Source organism: Ruditapes philippinarum, unplaced genomic scaffold (assembly GCF_026571515.1).
Source record: "Ruditapes philippinarum isolate M1 unplaced genomic scaffold, ASM2657151v2 ctg1852_1_1_1_1, whole genome shotgun sequence".
Classification (NCBI taxonomy): domain Eukaryota; kingdom Metazoa; phylum Mollusca; class Bivalvia; order Venerida; family Veneridae; genus Ruditapes; species Ruditapes philippinarum.
This window is the reverse complement of record NW_026855584.1, coordinates 120,373-141,781: the sequence shown is the minus strand read 5'-3', so window position 1 is coordinate 141,781 and position 21,409 is coordinate 120,373. Positions and strand designations below refer to the sequence as shown.

General features: G+C 32.9%; 1 protein-coding gene across 1 annotated transcript; it reads right to left on the bottom strand.

Annotated features, from left to right (window-relative positions):
* Positions 1-7,561: 7,561 nt before the first annotated feature.
* On the bottom strand, positions 7,562-19,318 carry LOC132743810 (uncharacterized). Its single transcript, XM_060732376.1, has 3 exons — positions 19,159-19,318; positions 8,392-8,511; positions 7,562-8,009 (listed from the first exon to the last, which is right to left on the bottom strand). The coding sequence occupies exons 1-3, from the start codon at positions 19,208-19,210 to the stop codon at positions 7,840-7,842; spliced, it is 342 nt and encodes a 113-aa protein (XP_060588359.1). The 5' UTR covers positions 19,211-19,318; the 3' UTR covers positions 7,562-7,839.
* Positions 19,319-21,409: the final 2,091 nt, after the last annotated feature.

Here is a 21,409-nt window from a genome sequence, read left to right as displayed (position 1 = left end):
TATACGGGTATATGTATATCAAGTTTAAAGGATACAAACCCACATAAGGTAATATACATAAAATAAAATAATGTACAAACTAACAATTTTTCCATCGAGGAAATACAAAAGCGTCTGAAACACAATTGTGTTTTATTTATAATATTATTTTAAAACTAATCGTATATTCGTTCATATTTTTCATGATTAGCCTTTGCAATAAAGATATTAGTAAACAGATGTAGTTTAACACTAGAAGTTTTCTTGTCGTCATTACTATGCCAAAGATATATTACCTGTTCCGCCATTTTCACCGGTCTTAAGTTTTCTCATAATGGCGTTCTCTTTTGATGGTTTACGCAACCAGGACCTGAATCTTGACAATCGTGTCGCCACCATAACATTATTGGAACAGCCGCTGTTATCTATATGTATACCAATCTGAACACTCGCCCCGCCATTTAAAGTGCAGACGATAGGATTACCATGTCCCGTCTGTAAATAATGTTTATCGTTTGTATAAATCAATATTTGAGCGAAACCTACATTGTTAAAAATTCTGGAAAAGTGATATCCCTGTGGCGCAATTAAAAATAACAACAATAAAACAACTTTTGAAAATTGCATTCGTGGTTTTATTGAGTTCATGCCTTATGTTTACAATGTTTACAAGTTGTTCGCACATGTCATCATATAACTTTGATAAGTTAACATGTGCTTTGCACATGTCATCACGAAACTTTGAGAAGTTAACATGTTGTCTGCAAATGTTATCATAATAATTTGACATAAACGCACGGTGTTTGCACAAGTTATCATGATAATTTGACAAGTTAACAGTACGTTTTGACATGTGAGCACGATTCAATATATATTTGTTACTTTATTATAGTCTGATCTATACATACATATACAATTACAATAATATACATACAGTAAATTGTATAGTCATTCTTTTAAAAATCATAACAGACTGTTTTAGTTTATAAGAGGGGCAACTCAACAGTCCATATGACAGAGATCTATAATATCTACTGTAGATTAACCTCCCTTATTTACATAATTATACACATTTACTGTTACATGTCAAGATAAGCACATCATAATTAATATCTCTATGACATTTACAAGTAAAACAGCATATTCCAACCATTGAATGTTATACTTAAAATAATTAAATTGTACTAATATTTATATCTACGACATAACTATATGAGTAATATCCTTAGGGTTGTTAATATTAAAATGAAAGAATGAAATCTCATTACTGTACTAAACCCTAAATGGTTGTCTCCCTATAAATGTACTAAAATCATCTATACATATTTCTTATATTTTGTCTTTATACATTCTAAAAATTTTATAACAACCACTGACCTCAACTAAAAAGATAACATGTCCTTTGCACAAGTCATCACAATCAAATTACAAGTTAACATGTTGTCTGCACAAGTCATTATAATAATTTGACAAGTTAACAAGGCATTTGCAAAAGTCATCACGATAATTTGACAAGTTAACATGCTGCTTGGACAAGTCAGCATGATCCTTTGAAAAGACATAATGTGAATTTCACATGTTAACATGCTGAAATGACATAATAATATCATCGTTTCACAAGACAGCAAAAACACTGATCCCATAAGACAGTACAGTCACGGCGTTCCATATTATCAGTTCCTACTGAAAGTGAAGGCAACTAGAACGACAATCTGCACAGGAACGATGCGGTGGTTAAACTGTGCTCTGGTAAATTCAATGTGGCTTACTGCCGTGATCCGGAGTGAAAACTACAAACACCAACATCACATTTTGCTGTGATAAGGAAACACTTCAAAGCTACATGCTCTACGCATTGGACATAGAAAAATAGAGAGAAAAAATAATAACCGGGCATTTGTTTTTATTTCCCGCCTTTCTTACAAAGCATATTTGTTCCTTTCTCGTCTTTCCAGAATTGTATTGTTAGCATTGAGAGTAAGTTAGAAGATGAATAGCAGTATCTGCAAATATATATATCTTTCTCAGGTATATAATTATGCTACTTAAATACAATTTTTTATAATATTATATAGAATTTTTTCTGTATATTTTGTAAGTGGAATAGGTTGCGCGTTAGGGCGAGGGGTAATTTCTCCATGACAACTGATCTCGGACACTACGTTTTATGATCATTTGATTCAGGAACCATGTTGGATTAGTAGTCGATCACTTGCACTCGCAGTGATATAAATAGTTAATGGTCAGTTATCCGGGAAAGCATGTTAGGTGGATCAAGCGCCGAGATTTTGACAAACCATAGTGTTAAAACAGACGCAAAATCCGCTTATCTTTTGTTGTCAAGCGAATTTCATTTCGTTTAAACGAACGATTATTTCGTTTAACGAAATATTATTTAATTTCGTTTAAACACAATATGAATTCGTTTTATCGAAACAAAATAAAACATAATTATAAGTGACCAAAAGGATGTAAAGTAAAACTGATTCGGCTCTTTTAATACGGAACTTTCATGTTTTGTGGTCTTTAGAAGATTATACCAAAGTATATTTGTTCGTATCGATGTTCAAAATACCCTTTGTCCGTACTTTTAATTTGAAAGGATCAATTATCACACAATCTGGATACATATCCTGTTATACCTTTAAATTCAAAGAATCTAGTTGAGAATCGACCCTTTATCTTTTTTGTTTTACCGTTTCGTGTAGTTGTTTCTGCCGAATACACCATCGCTGTACCATTTACTTTACCTTTTTTCTAGGCATGCTGAAGTCAATAACATATAGTGACATTATGGTCATTTTTGTACCGTCAAATATGAAAGAAAATCAAGATCAACAAGAAAGGGATGTACTCAATGAACTCATTCCTAACACAAGCGCAGTTGAGCTTAATTGGCTATACATGTATAATTCAAAAGACTGACTATAATAAAGTAAATTTATTTAATTAATAATGTTATGTATGCAACATATTACATGTATATAATTTATATCTGACCAGTTGGTATTTCCAATATTATCATTGTTCTATTTTTAGAACATAAACTACATGTATGTACTAGAACTTTCTTAACTGTTGTAGAAAATTCTAGATTATAATTCGTGCATTATATTTAGATAGAAATTTCCAGATTATTCTTTGATTGTTGATAGTGCTAGATTATGATAGAACATAATAGACTTTTCTGGAATGTTCCTAGTTTATATATATATTACGGGATATTTTTCATTTGGGTACCCTTTTAAGTCATCAGTGATCTTTTAAGTCATCAGTTACCTTTTAAGAAATCAGTGTATTTGGAGTATTATTCAACTTGGATATAAAGTGATTTATTGGAGCTTGGATTATTTTAAAATAGTTTAAATTATTCTTGTGGATTTTATTGTGGGAATTTATTCTAAAGTGTTTTTGGATTTTACTTGGATTTAACTGTGTTATCCAAAAAGGGATCATTCCAGGATCAGACTAGACATTTAAGATTTCATTTTTATTTGGACTTCAGGTATTTGTAAACATAATTTGTTATTTTATTTTCTTTAATAATTTTTCTGTAATAAATTTGTTATTGTTACAAGTTTGTTGCTGGCTTTTCTTTCTCGTTACGCCTGGTTCGTAACAATAGTGACAAACTTTTCGGATAAAAATGAAAATTGCCTAAAGTATAAAAAGGCATATACATGTATATATATATATCGTTATCCAAACAAACAAGATGGCAACCGAAAAGAAAGTTTTTTCTTTTGTTTTCATTCTAAAATCCGTGATGTTCTAGTATAAATCGTCTCCTCAATTTTCTGGACACACAGGATTTTATTTCATGATACTTCGTCCCGTACTTTATCTGAAATGTGTGTCACAAGATTCGAAGCGAGAGCATTTTCCGCCGGTTTGATCGTGATAACGTTTCATTCACATTATGTATATTAACTGAAACTACTGACATTAAAAAGTTGTAATATGTCGTCATCTAAGCATTCATGTCCATTCTGACTAGAATAACCACTGTAAATATTAATATTGTAGCATTTTCCGAAAATGATAACGTATGGCGCACAGAATATCAGTGAAAGCGTATGCATATTGAAAAGTCTGAAATTATATTTAAAAAATTGATTATTTTCACTGTGAGATTTTCAAATTTAATTTTCACGGATAAATCAGTATTCCACTCAAAAGCAATACATAAATCAATATAATCTCAGTTTTATGTTAAAAATGGAAGAATAAAAATATTTTATTGGTGTCATAACAATAACCAGGTAAGTAATTTTACTGAAATACTAAATGGACAGAAGTTAATATTTTGGCTAATTATACAAATTAGTTGATCTACTCTCTTTGTGAATAAAGAATGAATAGTTTCTGATCATTTTAGCAACAAGTAGAATACTATTGAAGATATTTGTTTGTTTAATGCAAGATGAAATTTTATTTCATCGAACAGTATTCTCAGGAGTGACGTAGCCACGAGTAAGAAAACTGTTTTTAAAGCCCACGAGATGAAATAAAATAAATTACATCTTACACAACAAACAAACACATTTTCTTTTTATTTTATGCTTAGAAGTAAGTTTAAATGAATTTCCGCAATATTAACTTTAATTTTAAAATCAATATTCCCCACTGGTAGCCTCTTTTGTAGCCTTTTGTCGACTTGCAAGAAGTATTTAGCTGAAAATAAGTTCAAAAATCAACGTTAAATGGCGATGATATTTTTTATTTTATTCCAAAAACATGACTGATCCCTTGTTTTAAACAAGAGGGCCAAGATGGCCCTAGATCGCTCACCTGACCCATCGAACTCATCCGAACAATTTCCTAAACAAGCATTCTGACCAAGTTTCATGACAGGTGAGTCAAAAATTTGACCACTAGAGTGTAAACAAGGATTATCCATATTTGAGCATTGTGACCTAGTTTTTGACCCCAGGTGACCCATAGTTGAACTTGACCTAAAACTCATCAAAACAAAGTTTCAGACCAATTTCCAGGATTCTGGCAAAAACATTAGCCACTAGAGTATTAACAATTTTTTTCTATTTTCAGCTCATGTGTCCTTGATTTTCATCCGAGATAACCCATGTTCAAAGTTATCTGAGCAATTACCTAGACCAGATCCTAACCAAGTTTGGTGATACTTAAGTCAAAAATGTGACCACTAGAGTATTAACAAGGTTTATCTATATTTGGGAGGTGTGACCCCCGGTAATCCATATTCAAACTTGACCTAGAAATCATGAAAACAAACTTTCAGACTTATTTCCAGGATATTTGGATCAAAACAGTACCCACTAGAGTGTTAACAAGATTTTTCTATTGTTAGCTCCTGTGACCTTGCTTTTCATTCGAGATGACCCATGTTTAAACTCATCCGAGCAATGACCTAGACAAGTATCCTGACTAAGTTTGATGACAATTAAGTTCAAGATGTGACCACAAGAGTGTAAACAAGGTTTTTCTATATTTAGCTCCTGTGACCCAGTTTTTCATCCGAGATGACCCATGTTCAAACTCATTTGAGCAATTACCTAGAAAAGCATCTTGACAAAAATTAATGATGACTGAGGCAAAAATGTGACCGCTAGAGTGTTAACGAACAAGTGTGGACGGACGACAGACGACGGACATTCAACGATCCTAAAAGCTCACCATGAGCCAGCTTATGTGAGCTAAAAATACAAACAATTCTCGTGGAAGGAAAAATCACACAATTCGACTTTATTTCCGTTACATATGGCTAATTAATATTAGACCAGGCTTTGAGTAATTAAAGCGGCCGCCATTTTTAAAAGTTGTGTATTTCACGGGGTTTGATTCAGAGGGATATCATTTGGATTTGTTAGTCATACATCTTTTTATAAGAAAGGAAACTTATTTGAGGATTGTTACAGACAATAAATAATTGTTGACAGATGTGTAAACATTCAAAAAGCGGCTAGGAATTAGGAAAACATGGAATTGTTGAAAGGCTGTCTTACGAACGCTGGGTTGTTTACTTGTTCTTCAGGCTGATGACTGTCATTGCTTTTCAAGTTTTCATATTGCATTAGGATTTTTTACTCGTAGGATACTTAAATATTGCCAAATGTCACCACTAGCAGTTTTGCATATAGAAGGAGGTGTTTTTTTCTGACTGCAAAAATGAAACAAAAATTTAGAGACGATATTTGGTGATTGGTAATTTGAATGAATTTAGGTAAGTTATTTTCTTTTTATTACTTTTAAAATGAAAGTTTATTTATCAATTCCAACTTTGCTTTTCTGTAAACAGCCCTGACAGTGTCAGCATTGTCAGCAAAAATAAAATTGAGGTACCACATGGCGAAAATCTAAAAAAAAGGTAGTCTGTCGACGTCATTGTAATTGTGAAATTATTTTTTGATAATTTTCACTGTGAAATTATCAAATATAATTTTATCGGATAAATCAGTAATCCACTCAAAAGCATAAAAAACTTTATTTTTCGATTTGAAGATCCTGCAACACATTTTTTTATCATATATCATAAACATAATGATCAAATCACGGTTTATCAATATTGTAAGTTCCAATAAGCATGTTTTTGTAAAGATATTACCGAATTTACATTTTATGTTAATAAAGGGAGGTAATTAAAAATGTATTTTCTATAAAGTCTAAGTCAATTTTTTCAATAAGAAATGAATGCATATATCTTAATGCTTACATAAAATGTGGATAAATATTTGCAGTACATATGTTACATAGTTTTCTATGTTTGAAAATTGTTTTAAAAGCATAATTATATTTAAGATTTCACTTAAGTGTGGTAACAACCTTAATTACAAAAGGAATATCTTGTTATCGCATAAAATCGTTTTAGGAGTATTTTCGACATGACGTACTGGAGTGATTCAGATCTATTGCATGCTAAAAATTCATAAAGGAACGTATTTAATTTAATATGTTATCAAAACAAGAACCAGAACTTAACAAATATGTCGATAGTTTTATATATGTAAAGTGGTGCTATGCCTGCACCTAAAAGTATATAAAATTTTGAAAACTTTGAATTTCGATCTTCGAACTGGCTCGAAAATCAACTTCAGCACGAAATTCAAAAATATTATTTTTCAACTTCAATTTTTAAAAGAATTTTAATGTTTGATCTTTCAGCTCGTTTCGCTGGTTAGAAAATACAGAAAATTCAGCTAATGAAACTTTTGAATTTCGGTCTTGGACCACGCTCAACATTCAATTACATCTATGTGTTTTTAATTTTGACCTTTCGAGCTGAATCAAAGTTCAAAGTAAACTCGAAAATGATTAATATCGATCTTAAGTGGCTCGAAATTCACAACTTCCTCGAAATTTGATATGTAATTGATTTTGGTTTTCGATCTTCACTGTCAGTGCTAAAACTTCGCTACTTTATAATCTTCATCTAGATATGGTGATCATAATTCCGAAAATCGAGAATTCCTTAAAAAACAACAACAGCAATCAATGAAAATGAAAATGGAGAGTGACATTACCTTATCGCAGCCCGAACAACACCCACATACACACAGAAACATCGGTAAGGGACTCAGCAGGGTAAGAAACAAACAAAGAGGGTACATAAACATTTTCTTTTATTGATGAACACTATAATTTAAAGAATGATCTGATTTGTTCCAAGCTTAATAACATTACTGAATTGAAATATGACAGTCCAGGTATCATCTTACATTGCAAATACTTTCTTCATCAATGTCCTTGTTGAAACACTAATGATTTAATGCTCAGAAAATACCTGAAAATGACAGGAAAAAAAGACACAAACGTTTATAAGAAAAAAGTCCGTCAACAATACTAAATGCATATTAAAAAATTGTTTTATATAAATCGTTTGTTCGTTTAGAACAACCGTAGTAACAAGATGAGAGCAGATATGCAGACGACAGGAAATGAGACGCTGAATCCAGACGCACTGTTACACAAGTCAGACGTACACGAACATCCTTTAATACCGTCTTTTTCGTCACACGTGTCGCCTATATTTGTATCTGAACAGCTTCTTACCACAACTGTTAAATGATAAAATAAAATTATGAAAGGATATATTTATAAACAAAGAAGTTGGACGCACTAAATATATCTCAATCACTTATCTCTTATAAAATACTTTAAGATCGCCCGAGAAAGAAAATGTGGTTGTGATCGTTTATAAGCGGCTATTTCAAATACGGTTATTTCGTGGTAAAGCCATTTATAATATTAAGGCTTTAGGTTTGAATTTTCGTTCCTTTTTTACAATTTTTTTTCTATACAATTTTTTCGTTTTGACACATTGTACTGTTGAATTAAAGTTTACAGTAAATGACATAATATTAATTAATTTTCTATGAATTTGTGTATTTATTTATATATTTTATAAATAGATCTGGTGTTTACTTCTTCGTCACTTACAATCACCAACTTTGGCCTTTAAACATGATCCTGAGCACGAAACCGTTGATGCTGCGTTTTCATCGAAAGGGTCGTTACAAACTTCACACATGTAACATTTTAAAGACTGCACGCTTATCACTGAAAATAATGAAAAAATCTTTATTAAACTAGAAATGTGTCGTCCCGCCACGGATGCCCCCGCATGCAGCCAAAATTTCAACTGATAATAATTAAATTTTGTTTATTTCATTCCAAGTTCAAATTCAGCCCTTAAATTATTCAATGTTAACTAAAATATGAAAAACAAGATCAACAAGGAAAGGCGGCGTTCAATGAACGCAACCCCCATATGACCCAGCAACAAGAACCAATGGCAAGGAGCCCAGGTGGACCCCAAACATAAAAAGGACAGGGCAACGACACGTTAATCATTAAATGATAAATAATTTGTAACTGATTAGGAATTCAAAGAAAAATAATAATAGGCCCACAAAGGGGAAGGGGACAGGAGACCGGGGGAAGGGGGGGGGGGGGGGTAATCAAAGAAATAAAAACTAGAGGCAATGGGGAAGATACTTACCGTAGACGAGAAAACAACAAGGGACACAAGCAAAAGTGTCACCAAAACAGTATGAAACAACATAGACATACATCTGAGGAACACAGTGGGGCGCCGCCTTGGAACGGTCAGCAGCATAATAATGACTGCTGGGGAGTTTAAACCGGTTAATGGTGCACCAAACCTCGCTCTTAGCCCCACCATGTTCCTATAAACGAGACAGTGTAAATAAAATGAATCCCGCCAAGTGAAATTCTAACAGTTGTCATGGTTACAAAAGGTTAAATAAGTAAAACACTAAAATGATCATGTAGAAACATATAAAAGTAAACCCAATGACCATGACAAAATTACTCAATGTCCTAAAGGAAGACAGAGCAACAAGAAAATCACCTACAAGGGCCCGACGAAGCAAGGCAGAAGACGAACATTAAGACAATTCAGTCCCAAAGGGCTTTACGAACTATCCATCATAGAGTCTCCCACTTGGTCCGTCAGATGCAATCAAAAGAGGAAAGCGTAGTGTCCAACTGTAAAAGGGTTGAACACTAAACATGCAGTATGTCTTAAAATAGTAGGGTCATAACCTCTTTAAAGGGAAAGACAAGGTTAGAATAAAAACTTGATTGCAGAAAAAGAATACTATGAATAATAAGTCTGCAAATTTTCTGCCGCCAAATAATAATATTAAACAAATGATAACAAAATTTAAATTCCTAAATCACCGATTTCTACAAGTCAGTAAGCGCGGCCATGTTTGTGTATTGACCGTATAAAAACAGGTGCGCGTGATGTCATTTCCCCACATCTTTAGATTCATGATAAATCTAGTTGAATCGTAAGGAAATATTAATTAATGACCAGACAATTTAATTTTCACAGGAGGTGTAGAGGAGATTTTTTATGGTTCAAAATACGTAACAATATAAAAAAAAAATAAATAAAAAATAAAGAAACGTACGGCTAGCCAAAAGTTCTAGCCATACGTGAGTCACGAACGACTAGCCAGGATGCACTGTACGTATTGTCTAGCCGTACGGCACTTTTCAAAATTATATGGAAGTCAAACGTTATAAAATTGTTGATTTTCATGCTTATCATTTGTTGTTTTATTTGTATGAATTATTAAATCATTTTTGTTAATTTTAAGCACATGGATCGAATAAAAAATGATCGGAGTGGAATAAATAAATAAAAAGAACATTGAATGAAAAAAAAACGGTGAAATGCAAAAATAATTATATAATTTTCAAAACAGTAGATAAATATCGAACATAAAAGCACAGTCAATCAATTAATTAGCCTTGATTAAAACCTATCCAGGGACTGACAATAGAATTTTAGAATGCCTTTCACGGAACATGCAAACTTTCCTTGATGGACAAACTTCTATACAGTACCGTCGGTAATTGTCGCAATTATCAAGAGCCTAACAACAATCATTTTCAGTGTTTGTTGTTTTTTTTTCATATAAAAGGTGTCGAAAATTAAACTTAATGAAACAAAAAAGGATTATTATCAAAATTTTGTAAACTATTTCAATTGGTGTAAATGCAAGCAAAGGCTATTTTTTTTTCTCGACATCTTGCGATGACAAAGATCGATATATATATAGCGATCAAGGCGATTAATCTCTAAAAAGCTAACATCCAAAGACAATTAATGCTGTTTCTTGGTTAAAATCCTCGCTTAAAGTCATAAAATAACATATGCATTTTCGACGTCCATAAAATTTTGAAAAGTGCCGTACGGCTAGCCAATACAGCGTGTCCTTGCTAGTCGTACGTGACTCACGAACGGCTAAAACTTTTGGCTAGCCGTACGGGCCCGTACGCTAGCCACTTCCATTATAAAAACCCTACTAAAACGTGTTCTTAATAGTACATATAATTAAATTTTTGCAGTTTGATTCTGACTTTCAAATTTAAAGGTGTGAACATATGTTATAATTGATGTACACATTTCAAAAATATAAGCAACTCTTTTGAAAAGTAAATTTTTAACATGTCTGTCAACGTATGATGCTGCGCATCGTAATCGTAGCCTAATATTAACTGCAGGCAAATCATTTTAATTGGCTGCTCAAAAGTCTAATTTGCATAATTTATTCACACAGTTGCTGGTTCTTACTACTTATGTCTATTACTGCGCATTGTCCATTTTAATTGTTCCTAATTTGCACCAAATGCTCCTGTCACACTGTGTACTGACGATTTTTATTGCTCCTTGTATGCCTCTGTGCCGACAGACCTTTTCATCATGCACAATGTTGCCCTGATTGGTTAATCACCCTTGTCAAATATTCTAATGACGAAATAGACATCTATTTTTTTACGCTTCATCAGTGAACTGAATGACCTTAGGAGGAATTAGGTACCACACCTATCAAATTATACTGTAGTAAATTACAGCACGTCATAAAATAGCAACACATTTTTTTCAGTTACCAATAATCATTTTAAATATTAAGTAGATTTATGATTTTTTTGTTTTATTGGATTAAATTTACGGTAGTAGAAATGCGTATCTGTCGGGGAAAGGAATTTGGTATGTAGATATATATTGGATTTAGTTGATATTTTACCTGAAAAAAAGATACATGACCGGCGATATACCCTATTTGGACAGCTTGTCTAGCGAAAATTAAGTACAAAATAAAAGGATATATCGTCAATTTGAAGAAGTTTCTCATAGTACCCAAATTAAATTTATGGTTTATCTTTGAAAATTAAGCAGTCATTGCTTAAACCATGTGGTGGGATCATCAGCAAGCTTGAATATCGGAGAAATAATAATTAATGTCGCGGCGTCTTCAATTAATTAATTAAAGCAATTCAGTTCCATATGATGTTTTCATAAATAATAGATAATGTACGCAATAAAATTAATAAGTTCTTCATCAAGATATATTTCAGTTGTACCAGCGTGTACACCTATACCGGAAGTGGGTATTACACGTCACAATCTCGGTCTCGTCTGTCTCGCGAGAATGACAGAACGCCAAAATGGCGGCGCCTATGAACTTATTTCTCAAGTAAAAAATAGTGTCTTAAAACACGAATTTCTCTCTTATAGGGTTGATTTCAATAGGAAAACTGTCATGGTTCCTCTTTTTAAATGATGAATATTTATATTAGACAGACATCAATCATTCCATTCCTATTCCTTTAAATAAAACGTTTAATGATTTTAGTAAAAACAGCAGAAAAATTACCATGACCCAAAATCTTACGAAGTTTGTAAACCACATCGCCATAAAAACCAGGCTGGCTAATCCCTTGTCGCAGAAGAGTTTTTAAATCACTATTGAATTTAGAAATTAAATCAAAGTTACGATTGTAAAATTTAGTAAAATATTTCCGTAATTTATGATAGCGTTAGCCCTGTTTTAGAAGCTTGCTGGTAATAAAAATATTCCGATCGTTGAAATCCTTTACGTTGTTACAAGCTCTAGCAAATCTAATTAACTGAGAAACATAAACCCCGTAGGATGTTGCATGGGGTACGTCTCCATCCAAAATGTGGATAATTAACTATACAAAAGTCAAAGTCATCTCTTTTATCATAAATTTTCGTGTGAATAGAATTGTTATTGATAGTAATATGAAGATCCAAAAATGATGTACTAAAATTTCAAGAGTTCGTTTCATTAAGTTGTAGTTCATGCGGATAAATGTCAGACACCATTTGATCAAAATAAGGATTATCTAAATTAAAAATATCATCAAGGTATCTGGCCATATTTATATAAAGTTCGAGGCCATGAAAGTATTCAGTGTTAACCTTTTGCAATTTGCATATTTGTAGCCGAAATGATGACTAAATATATTTCCACAAAAGTAAGAAATCCAACGTTCAAGAGAGATAACTTTGGCCAAAATCATTGAAAAATGACTAAATTAAATCTTGACCTGCTTAGTCCTAAGACGTATCTTTATGTCAAATTTGAGTTTAAAGTGTATAACTCATGGGGAAATAATGTACGGAAACTAAACATTTCTAATTTTTCAAGTTCAAGTTCAAGAAGGATTACTCTGTGAGAAATCATCAAAACATGATGAAATTCGAACTTGACCAGCATATTTCTTTGACATATCCATATATTAAATTTAAGTTGAATATGTACAACTGTTGGGGAGAAAATGAACGGAAACTGAAAATTCCGCTTTTTACAAAATAACAGGGGCATAACTCAGCCAAAATTAAATAAACCATGACCAAATTCGAACTTGACCTGCGCATTCCTTTGTTGTATCCATATGTCAAATTTGCGTTGAATGTGTCAAGTTGTTGGGGGAGATAATGAATGGAAACTAACAATTTCTTCTTTTTTGTTAAATTTAAGGGGGATAACTATCTCAAAAATCATAGAACCTTGACCAAATTCGTACTTCGAACTTGACCTGCACATTTCCATGGCATATTCATATTTTAAATTTGAGTTGAATGTTGAACTGTTGGGGGATACTGAACGGAAACTGAAGATATCTTATTTTTTCAAAGTGGAAGGGGCTTTACTCTTCCAAAAATTATCAAACCGTTACAAAATTGAAAATAGACATGCCAAAAATCGTTGAATGATAACAAAATTGGAGCTTAACCTCTGCATTCCTTGGAGGTATCCATATGTCAAATTTGAGTTGAATGTGTACTACCGTTGGAGAAATAATGAACTGAAACTGAAAAATTCTTATTTTTCTCACAGTGAAAGGGAATAACTCTGCATGACCAAATTCTAACGATCTTCGCATTCCATTTGACATATGCCAAATTTAAGTTGAATGTGTACAGTTGTTGGAGAGATAATGAATGGAAACTAAAAAAGAAATTTATTAGGGGTATATCTGTGTCAAAAATCAATGAACCATATCCGAATTCGAACTTGATCTGCACATTTTTATCTTAAATTTGAGTTGAATGTGCATAACTGTTTGGGAGATAATGAACGGAAAATGAAAAATTCTTTTTTTTTTCAAAGTGAAAAGGGCGTTACTCTTCCAAAAATTATTAAACCGTGACAAAATTGAAAATAGACATGCGCATTCCTTTGACGTATCCATATGTCAAATCTGAGTTGAAAGTTTTCGTTGTTCGAGATTTTTTACTGAAACTAAAAATTGTTATATGTCTCAAATTGAAGGTGCATAACTCTGCCAAAAATCATCGAACCATGACCAAATTCGAACTTCACTAGCGCATTCCTTTGATGTATCCATATCAATGTCAAAATTGATCCGAATATGTACCACCGTTGGAGAGAAAATGAACAGAAACTGAAAATTTCTTATTTTTCTCAAAGTGAAAGGGGCATAACTCTGCCAAAATTAATTGAACCATGACCAAATTCGAACTTGACCTGCGCATTCCTTTGATGTATCCATATCTCAAAATTGAGTTGAATGTGTACTACTGTTGGGGGAGATAATGAACAGAAACTGAAAACGACATAAAGGGGCATAACTGTGCCAAAAATAATCAGACCATGACCAAATTCGAACTTTACCTGCATTTTCTTCATTTTTATGATACATTCATACGTCAAAAGTTAGTTGAAGGTGTGCAATTGTTACCAAGAAAATGAACGGAAACGTTACCAAGATAATGAACGGAAACTGACGATAACGGAAGGACGGAATAGCCGGACGGGGTTACAGTATATGCCCAAGCCATTTTATGGCTAGGGCATAAAAATCCTTGGTCGTGATAAAGCTTTTTTAACGTCAAAGGTTAATTTTGGGTAAAAAAAAATTAATTCAGTTATTATAGCAATGCTTAGTTATAACACCGTGCAAGAGTTTATCAATGTTATATGAACTGGGGGAGGGGGTTGATGGCAATAAAAAAATAGTGATGTCGAACTCGTATCTAGGAAACTAGGAAGCGACAAAAGGCATCTTATCTTACCTAGCAAATTATTTCGATTACAACAAGAGCCATGTCACCATGGCCATCCCCCGCCGAATGTGTTTGCTCATTGGAAAAATGTATATGTAGTAGAGCAAAATAATTCAATTCTAAGAGGTATTTTGGTAATGAAAACTGATGGCTGAAGTGATTACAGATTTGAAACCTACGTGAATTCCGATGCTGAAAATAACAAAGGGCAATAACTAAAAGATAATGCAGGGTAGGTTATCATTCTTGTGTGCTGCACTCCGCCTCAATGAGTTCAATCCACCTAGAAGTTTCAAGTTTCAAGTTGATACCTCTTACACTTTTGAGATGATCTCTGGACAAAAAGTATGAAAAATAGCAATGGGCAATAACTCAGAAATTATAAAGGGTAGAGTTATCCTTCTTGCGCACAGCATTCCTCCTCAATAAGATTAATCCACGTATGAAGTTTCATGTTGACATCTCAAACACTTTTTGAGTTATGCTCCACTCAGGTGAAAAATTAAGTATGAGCTAGATATATCCACGTTTCATATTGATATCTCAAAGGCGTTTTTAGTTACGATCTGGACAAAATTTAAGTTGAAAAATAACAAAAGGCAATAACCGAAAAATTATAAAGGGTAAGGATATCATTTATGTGCACTGCACTCCTCCTCAATATGATCTATCCACCTAGGAAGTTTAAAGTTGATACCTTAAATACTTTTTGAGATATGCTCCAGACAAAAATGTCAGACGGAAGGACGGACAGACGAATGGATGGAAGGACAGACGAACGGACAGAGACTTAGTTATATTTTGAGTTTCAAGTGCATACCTTTTATAGTAAATACTTAATGAGTTACTGTCTGGACAAAAAATAAACATGGAAATTAACCAAGGGCAATAGACATCTCAAAGATTTTTTGAGTTATTTTTTTCCGCTCAGGAATAAAATAAGTATGAAAAATTACAAAGGGCAATAACTAAAAAAATATGGAAGGGTAGAGTTAACATTCTTGTGCACTGCACACCTTCTGAGTGAAATTCATCCACCTATGAAGTTTCATGTTGATATCTCAAAGGATTTTTAAGTTATGCTCTGGAATAAATTGAGCAAAGGACAGTTACTGAAAAATAATGCATGTCAGGTTATCCTTCTTGTGCGCTGCACTCCTCTTCAATGAGATCTATCCACCTATGAAGTTTCAAGTTGATCCCTCTTACATATTTTGATATAATCTCCGGACAAAATGGGTATGAAAAAGAACAAAGGGCAATTACTCAAAAATTATATAGGGAAGAATTATCATTTTTGCACGAAGCATTTATCCTCGATAAGATCTATCCACCTATGAAGTTTCATGTTGACATCTCAAAGCCTTTTTGAGTGATGCTCCACTCAGGTGAAAAATTAAGTATGAAAAATAACAAAGAGTTATAACTCAAATATTATGAAAGTTAGAGTTATCGTTCTTGTACAATGCATACCTCCTAAGTGAGATCTATCCACCTATGAAGTTTCATGTTGATATCTTAAAGGCTTTTTGAGTTATGCTCTGGACAAAAAAAATAATTTTGAAAAATAACAAAGGACGATAACTCAAATGTTATGCAAGGTAGAGTTATCATTCTTGTGCACTACACTCTTCCTAAATGAGATCTATCCATGTAAGTTAATACCTCAAATACTTTTTGAGATATGCTCCAGACTAAAATGTCGGACGGAAGGACGGATGGACGGACGGAAGGACGGACGGCGAAGACTTTTTCTAAAACCCCCGCCGCCTTTCGGTGGGGGATAATGAACAACCTTTAAATACATAATTTAACGGAATGAAATTTTTAACATACCTCCATCTTAACAAGTATGTAATTTAAAGCGAGCAGTATGTTTCAGTTCTAATTTGGTTTTAATATTCATCATATTTTCAAATATTAAGCACAGCACATGGTTTACTCCCGGGAAAATAATGAAACATTTTCTAACGAACATACACAACAATAAACAAGAGGGCCATAATGACACTGTGTCGCTCACCAGAAACAACTGCTTTTCAGTGGTGGAATGAACTTGATGAAAGGCAAGTCCAACTCTTTCGGCAAGTTCAGCTCAACTTTAACTTGCCCCTGTCACGGTTCAGAACTGTTTACTATTTAGGGAGATGATGTGTAAGCGGCCGGATAGCTCAGTCGGTAGAGCCGCGGTACGGTATACCGAGGGTCCCGGGTTCGAGTCTCGGTCAGGCTGCACATTTTTCTCACCCTGTGACACCCCTCTAGTAATATACTTTCACAACACTGATTGTCTTAATGTTGGTTTTTCTTCATACTAAACAATAGGGCCACTAAGGTGGCACTAGATCACTCATCTAACCCATCATTTCATTATTCACTATATAGATTGAAATATTTTGCCCTAATATCTTGGAAAGGCTTTGTGCAAAATATCTATGTTGCAAGTGTGTACCTATGAGACTATGTAGAATAAATGCAGAATAAATGACCACTAGAGCAGGGTTAATTTTGATGGGCCATTTTTGTTTAACTTATGGGATGAATACACAAACTTTCACATGCAAAATATGTAAGGTGTAGATGTTTGAAGTTAACAGTTTGGGACAACAGTTTTTTTAATTCAATACGCGCCCTGCTCCAAATTTCAAATGTACATCAAAAAAAATCTGTACATCAAAAAAAAAAAAAAAAAAAAAAAGCAACAACAACAAAAGTCGGTAAAATGGTTTCAAAAAAATCCATAACAGCTCAACTGAAACTAAAATTCAATTTTTCACATGAAACTTCAGGTTCAACAGTATATCCAGAAACACCTGAAATAAATTGTTTTTCTATACAGTCAATTGAACTTTGCCTCAGATTCTATTCTAGCATGTCAAATGAACGACAAAGTACAGATATATTTACTGTTCAGATACAAAGCACATGACTTCAAATCATTTCTTAAGCAAACATGTCATAACATTAAGACTTTGTCTTTGACTTTGGAAAAATTGCATAACAGGTACACACTTCGATATAATATGCTCAACCTAGATTAAAACATTTTTATCATAGAAATTTATTGAAATCTATGAAATTCTTATTGAATATGTCTAATTTGGATAAAATAATGACTAAACTATGTATGGGAAGCTGCATTCCCAATTATAGGCAAAGTAAAGTAGGTTTTTTTCTAACAAGCCAGTTTTTTTTAATGAAACTATAAACTCATACTATGACCACATATAGTATGAAGAGTTTAAAACATAACATATCAACTTTGCGTGAAGTCAAAACACGTTTATTTTATATTTATAAAGAGACTGTGTATCAATTTTCAATATTTTCTAATATCAAATGTGAGTGGTAATCATCCATCAATTAGTTCTGCAGAAGCACACGTTTAAAGGTATTTCCATGTTTAGCTTTAGCGGCCCCTTTAAGTGGTCAATCAAATTAATATGAGCACACTTGATAAAACACTACCTAAGAATGCTACGACAAAATTTGGTGATTATCCATCAACTTCTTCTGTAGAAGGAAACATCAAGACACCCTAAGAATGCTTCAAACAAATTTTGGTGATCATCCATCATTTAATTTAGTATGAGGCGCTGTTTAAAGGTTTTTCTTTTGTTAGCTTTATTGACTCCTAAAAGGAGCCAATTGAAATGACATGATAAAATTTAAGTGTGACTGTCACAAGGATGCTACAGACCAAATTTGAGGTAAATCTGCCAATCAGTTTCAGAGGAGAAGATGATTGTTGAACCATGACGACGGACGCCGGAGTAACCCCCTTTGATAATAATAGCTCACCCTGAACCTTCCGTTCTGGTGAGCGAATAAATAATTAAATAAAATTAGACAAATAAAATAAAATTACTCCTTCCCCGCTAAAAATATAAATAAATAAAAGTGTTTTTTTTACTAAAATTGTATTCCTTGGCAGAAGAGAAGAAATGGTTTAACATTCTGCTTATGGAGGTGCCAGGATTATTGAAATTATTACTTTAAAAAAAATGAGTCATTAAATACAATGTGCAGACGACGACAGAGGGCAGCAGTGACGATACGTAATATCATAGATATTCAAATATCAATCAAATCAAACTATTTAATAAATCGTTTAACCAAATATTTCGGCAAGTAATTGCATCAATAGAAGTGGAATAAACACCATACTGGAAATCAATTATGTTTGAACTGTTTAACAAAGATAAACGTTGTCTTTTTTGTGTCTTGAAATTTAGAAACATTGTCAAATTATTAACGATGAATAACTTTTATATATTTATCAAATCAATATCAATCATATTATAAATTTAATGTATATTACAAGTACTCACCAGTCACAAGAAAAATCAAAATGCCAAACAACAATGTATTTGCGCTGTTCATAATGAAATGATAAATTACTCGTTGTTGAAACCTTTCTTCAACGCTGCCCAGACCTCAACTGAACCAAACCTTGATGTCAATCTTGTCGCACTACTTTTTTGAAGTTGGCGGTTAAATGCCCGCTTAGATTATTTCGACACGAAGCTGTATATTTTAAAGCGGGAATTTTCATGTCATTGTAGGATACCGAAAAAGAAACGATTATCTCTGTCTGTAGTAGCTTATTTTTATAATTTTCTAAATCTGACATTAACATTAACATGAACATGAATTATACAAAGATTTATAAACACTCAATCCATCAACCAAACAATTCATCAATCAGTCAATAATTCAATTTATTAATTAATTAAACAATCAATCAATCAATTCACCAATCAATAAATAGATCAATCAAGCAATCAGTTATTTAATCCCTCAATTATATCAACAACAATTAATTTATTTAGCAATTGGGTCAATTAATTAATGAAACAATCGGATTAATATTCCTATCAATCAAAATATCAATCAATTTATATCAGAGTACACATGTTTGTTGAAAAAGTATTTTCATATTTCACTTTAATTTTGCATGGATAAAATATTGTTTTAAATTTGGACTTACAGAGCAGTTTAGCAAGTACTGTTTTAGAATATATAAATAAATGGTGGAGGATTTCTTTTTAAAATGGACATTATTGCATTATTTTTCAAATTAATGATATAAATCATGTTGTTTTTTCCTTGTGCTTTGTGATCAAGTTAAAGAGTGTTTTATACTTAGGACGCGTAGTAATGAATCGCGGCGTTCCTCAACAAACAACCGAACTAAATTATTGCCATGGTCGCAAGATTAATTTAAAACCACTTTCGAAAAAGGCATCCAGTGAAGTTAAAAACACAAAGATATCATATGAGTTAGAGGCGCTATTAAACCCTTAAAATGATTTATTAGTTTAATTCAAATATAGATAAATCAAAAGTAATGCAATTTTTTGAAATGTTTCACTTAGATGTTTTTGACAAAAAAGGACCAATCAATACTGAAATGCAAATAAGGCAAGACATGTATCAAACATTCATAAATTATGCTGAAATTGCACCATGTTTCATCAAAGTACTTGAAATAACTAATGGAAATGAGAAGTATATATATGGGAAGCAATATAAAAAAAATCATGTATTTTAGTTTGCATTCTTTAAGTAGGTGTGTTTGCTGGGACGGGGTTGGATCAAGTTTGATAGGCCCGAACAGCTAAATACAATAAGCTTCATAATTCTACCATCTGGCCTCACGGTACTTAGGTAATTCTACGCCACTGTACTTACTTGTTTGTTTGGTTTTACGGCTCATCAACACAGTATAAGTCATATGACAAGAAAAAAACTTTTCCAGGATTCAAACCAGAATCTCTACTCTTCGAAAGAGAAAACTCTACCTCTCTATTACGCTGTGGAATACTGAATGAGCATTAATGAGCAATGGTCCAGATTGTAAAAAGATTTAAAAAGTATATATTACATTTGTAAATTGTCGACACCCCTTAATGTCAATATTGATGTAAACAGATAATGAAAGGAATAGCAAATTTGAGCTATATTTAATTTGTGTGTGCGTGTGTTTGTGTATTTGTTCATTACAACCAGTCAAGATAAATTGTTATGCGCATGCTCTGCTTCAATAAACAAAAAAATAACATCGAGGTGAAGTGTATACACATTTTTCCTGGATTTATAATTGTGACGGAGGCTTTTTGTTTTTGGTTTGTTAAAAGTAAGCAGTAAAATAAGTCGCGATAAGTAAGTTTTTGTTCATTATGTATAAAAAGGGCACAGTGGTGTTGTATTTTTGTTGTTGTTGTTTTCACTCCGGATCACAGCAGCCGGCCACATTAAATTTACTAGAGCCCAGTTCAGCAACCGCATTATTCCTGTGCAGGCTGTAGTTTACCAGTACCAGTTGCCTTCACTTTTGCAAGGAACTGATAACGTCTTTACATGACAAAGCAGGTGTACAGTGCGGATGACCGTAGAAAGGATTTCAAAATCAATCACAACAAGTGACCTGAACCGTTTGGTAATCAACCCGGATCGCCCAATTTACAGTCCAACGCTCTATCTATTGAACTAACCGGACGACAAAAGGGCGCAGTCTCACAACTTACTGTTACATGTGGACACATATAGAATTTACCTGGTAATAACAATAAACTATAA

Bases quoted from the DNA above. Each gene is read 5' to 3' on its own strand.
- LOC132743810 (XM_060732376.1), bottom strand. From the start codon at position 19,210: ATGAACAGCGCAAATACATTGTTGTTTGGCATTTTGATTTTTCTTGTG. The intron at 8,512-19,158 runs GTGAGTACTTGT...CATTATTTTCAG, and splicing joins TTTGATTTTTCTTGTGACTG to TGATAAGCGTGCAGTCTTTA. The intron at 8,010-8,391 runs GTAAGTGACGAA...ATCATTTAACAG, and splicing joins AAAGGCCAAAGTTGGTGATT to TTGTGGTAAGAAGCTGTTCA.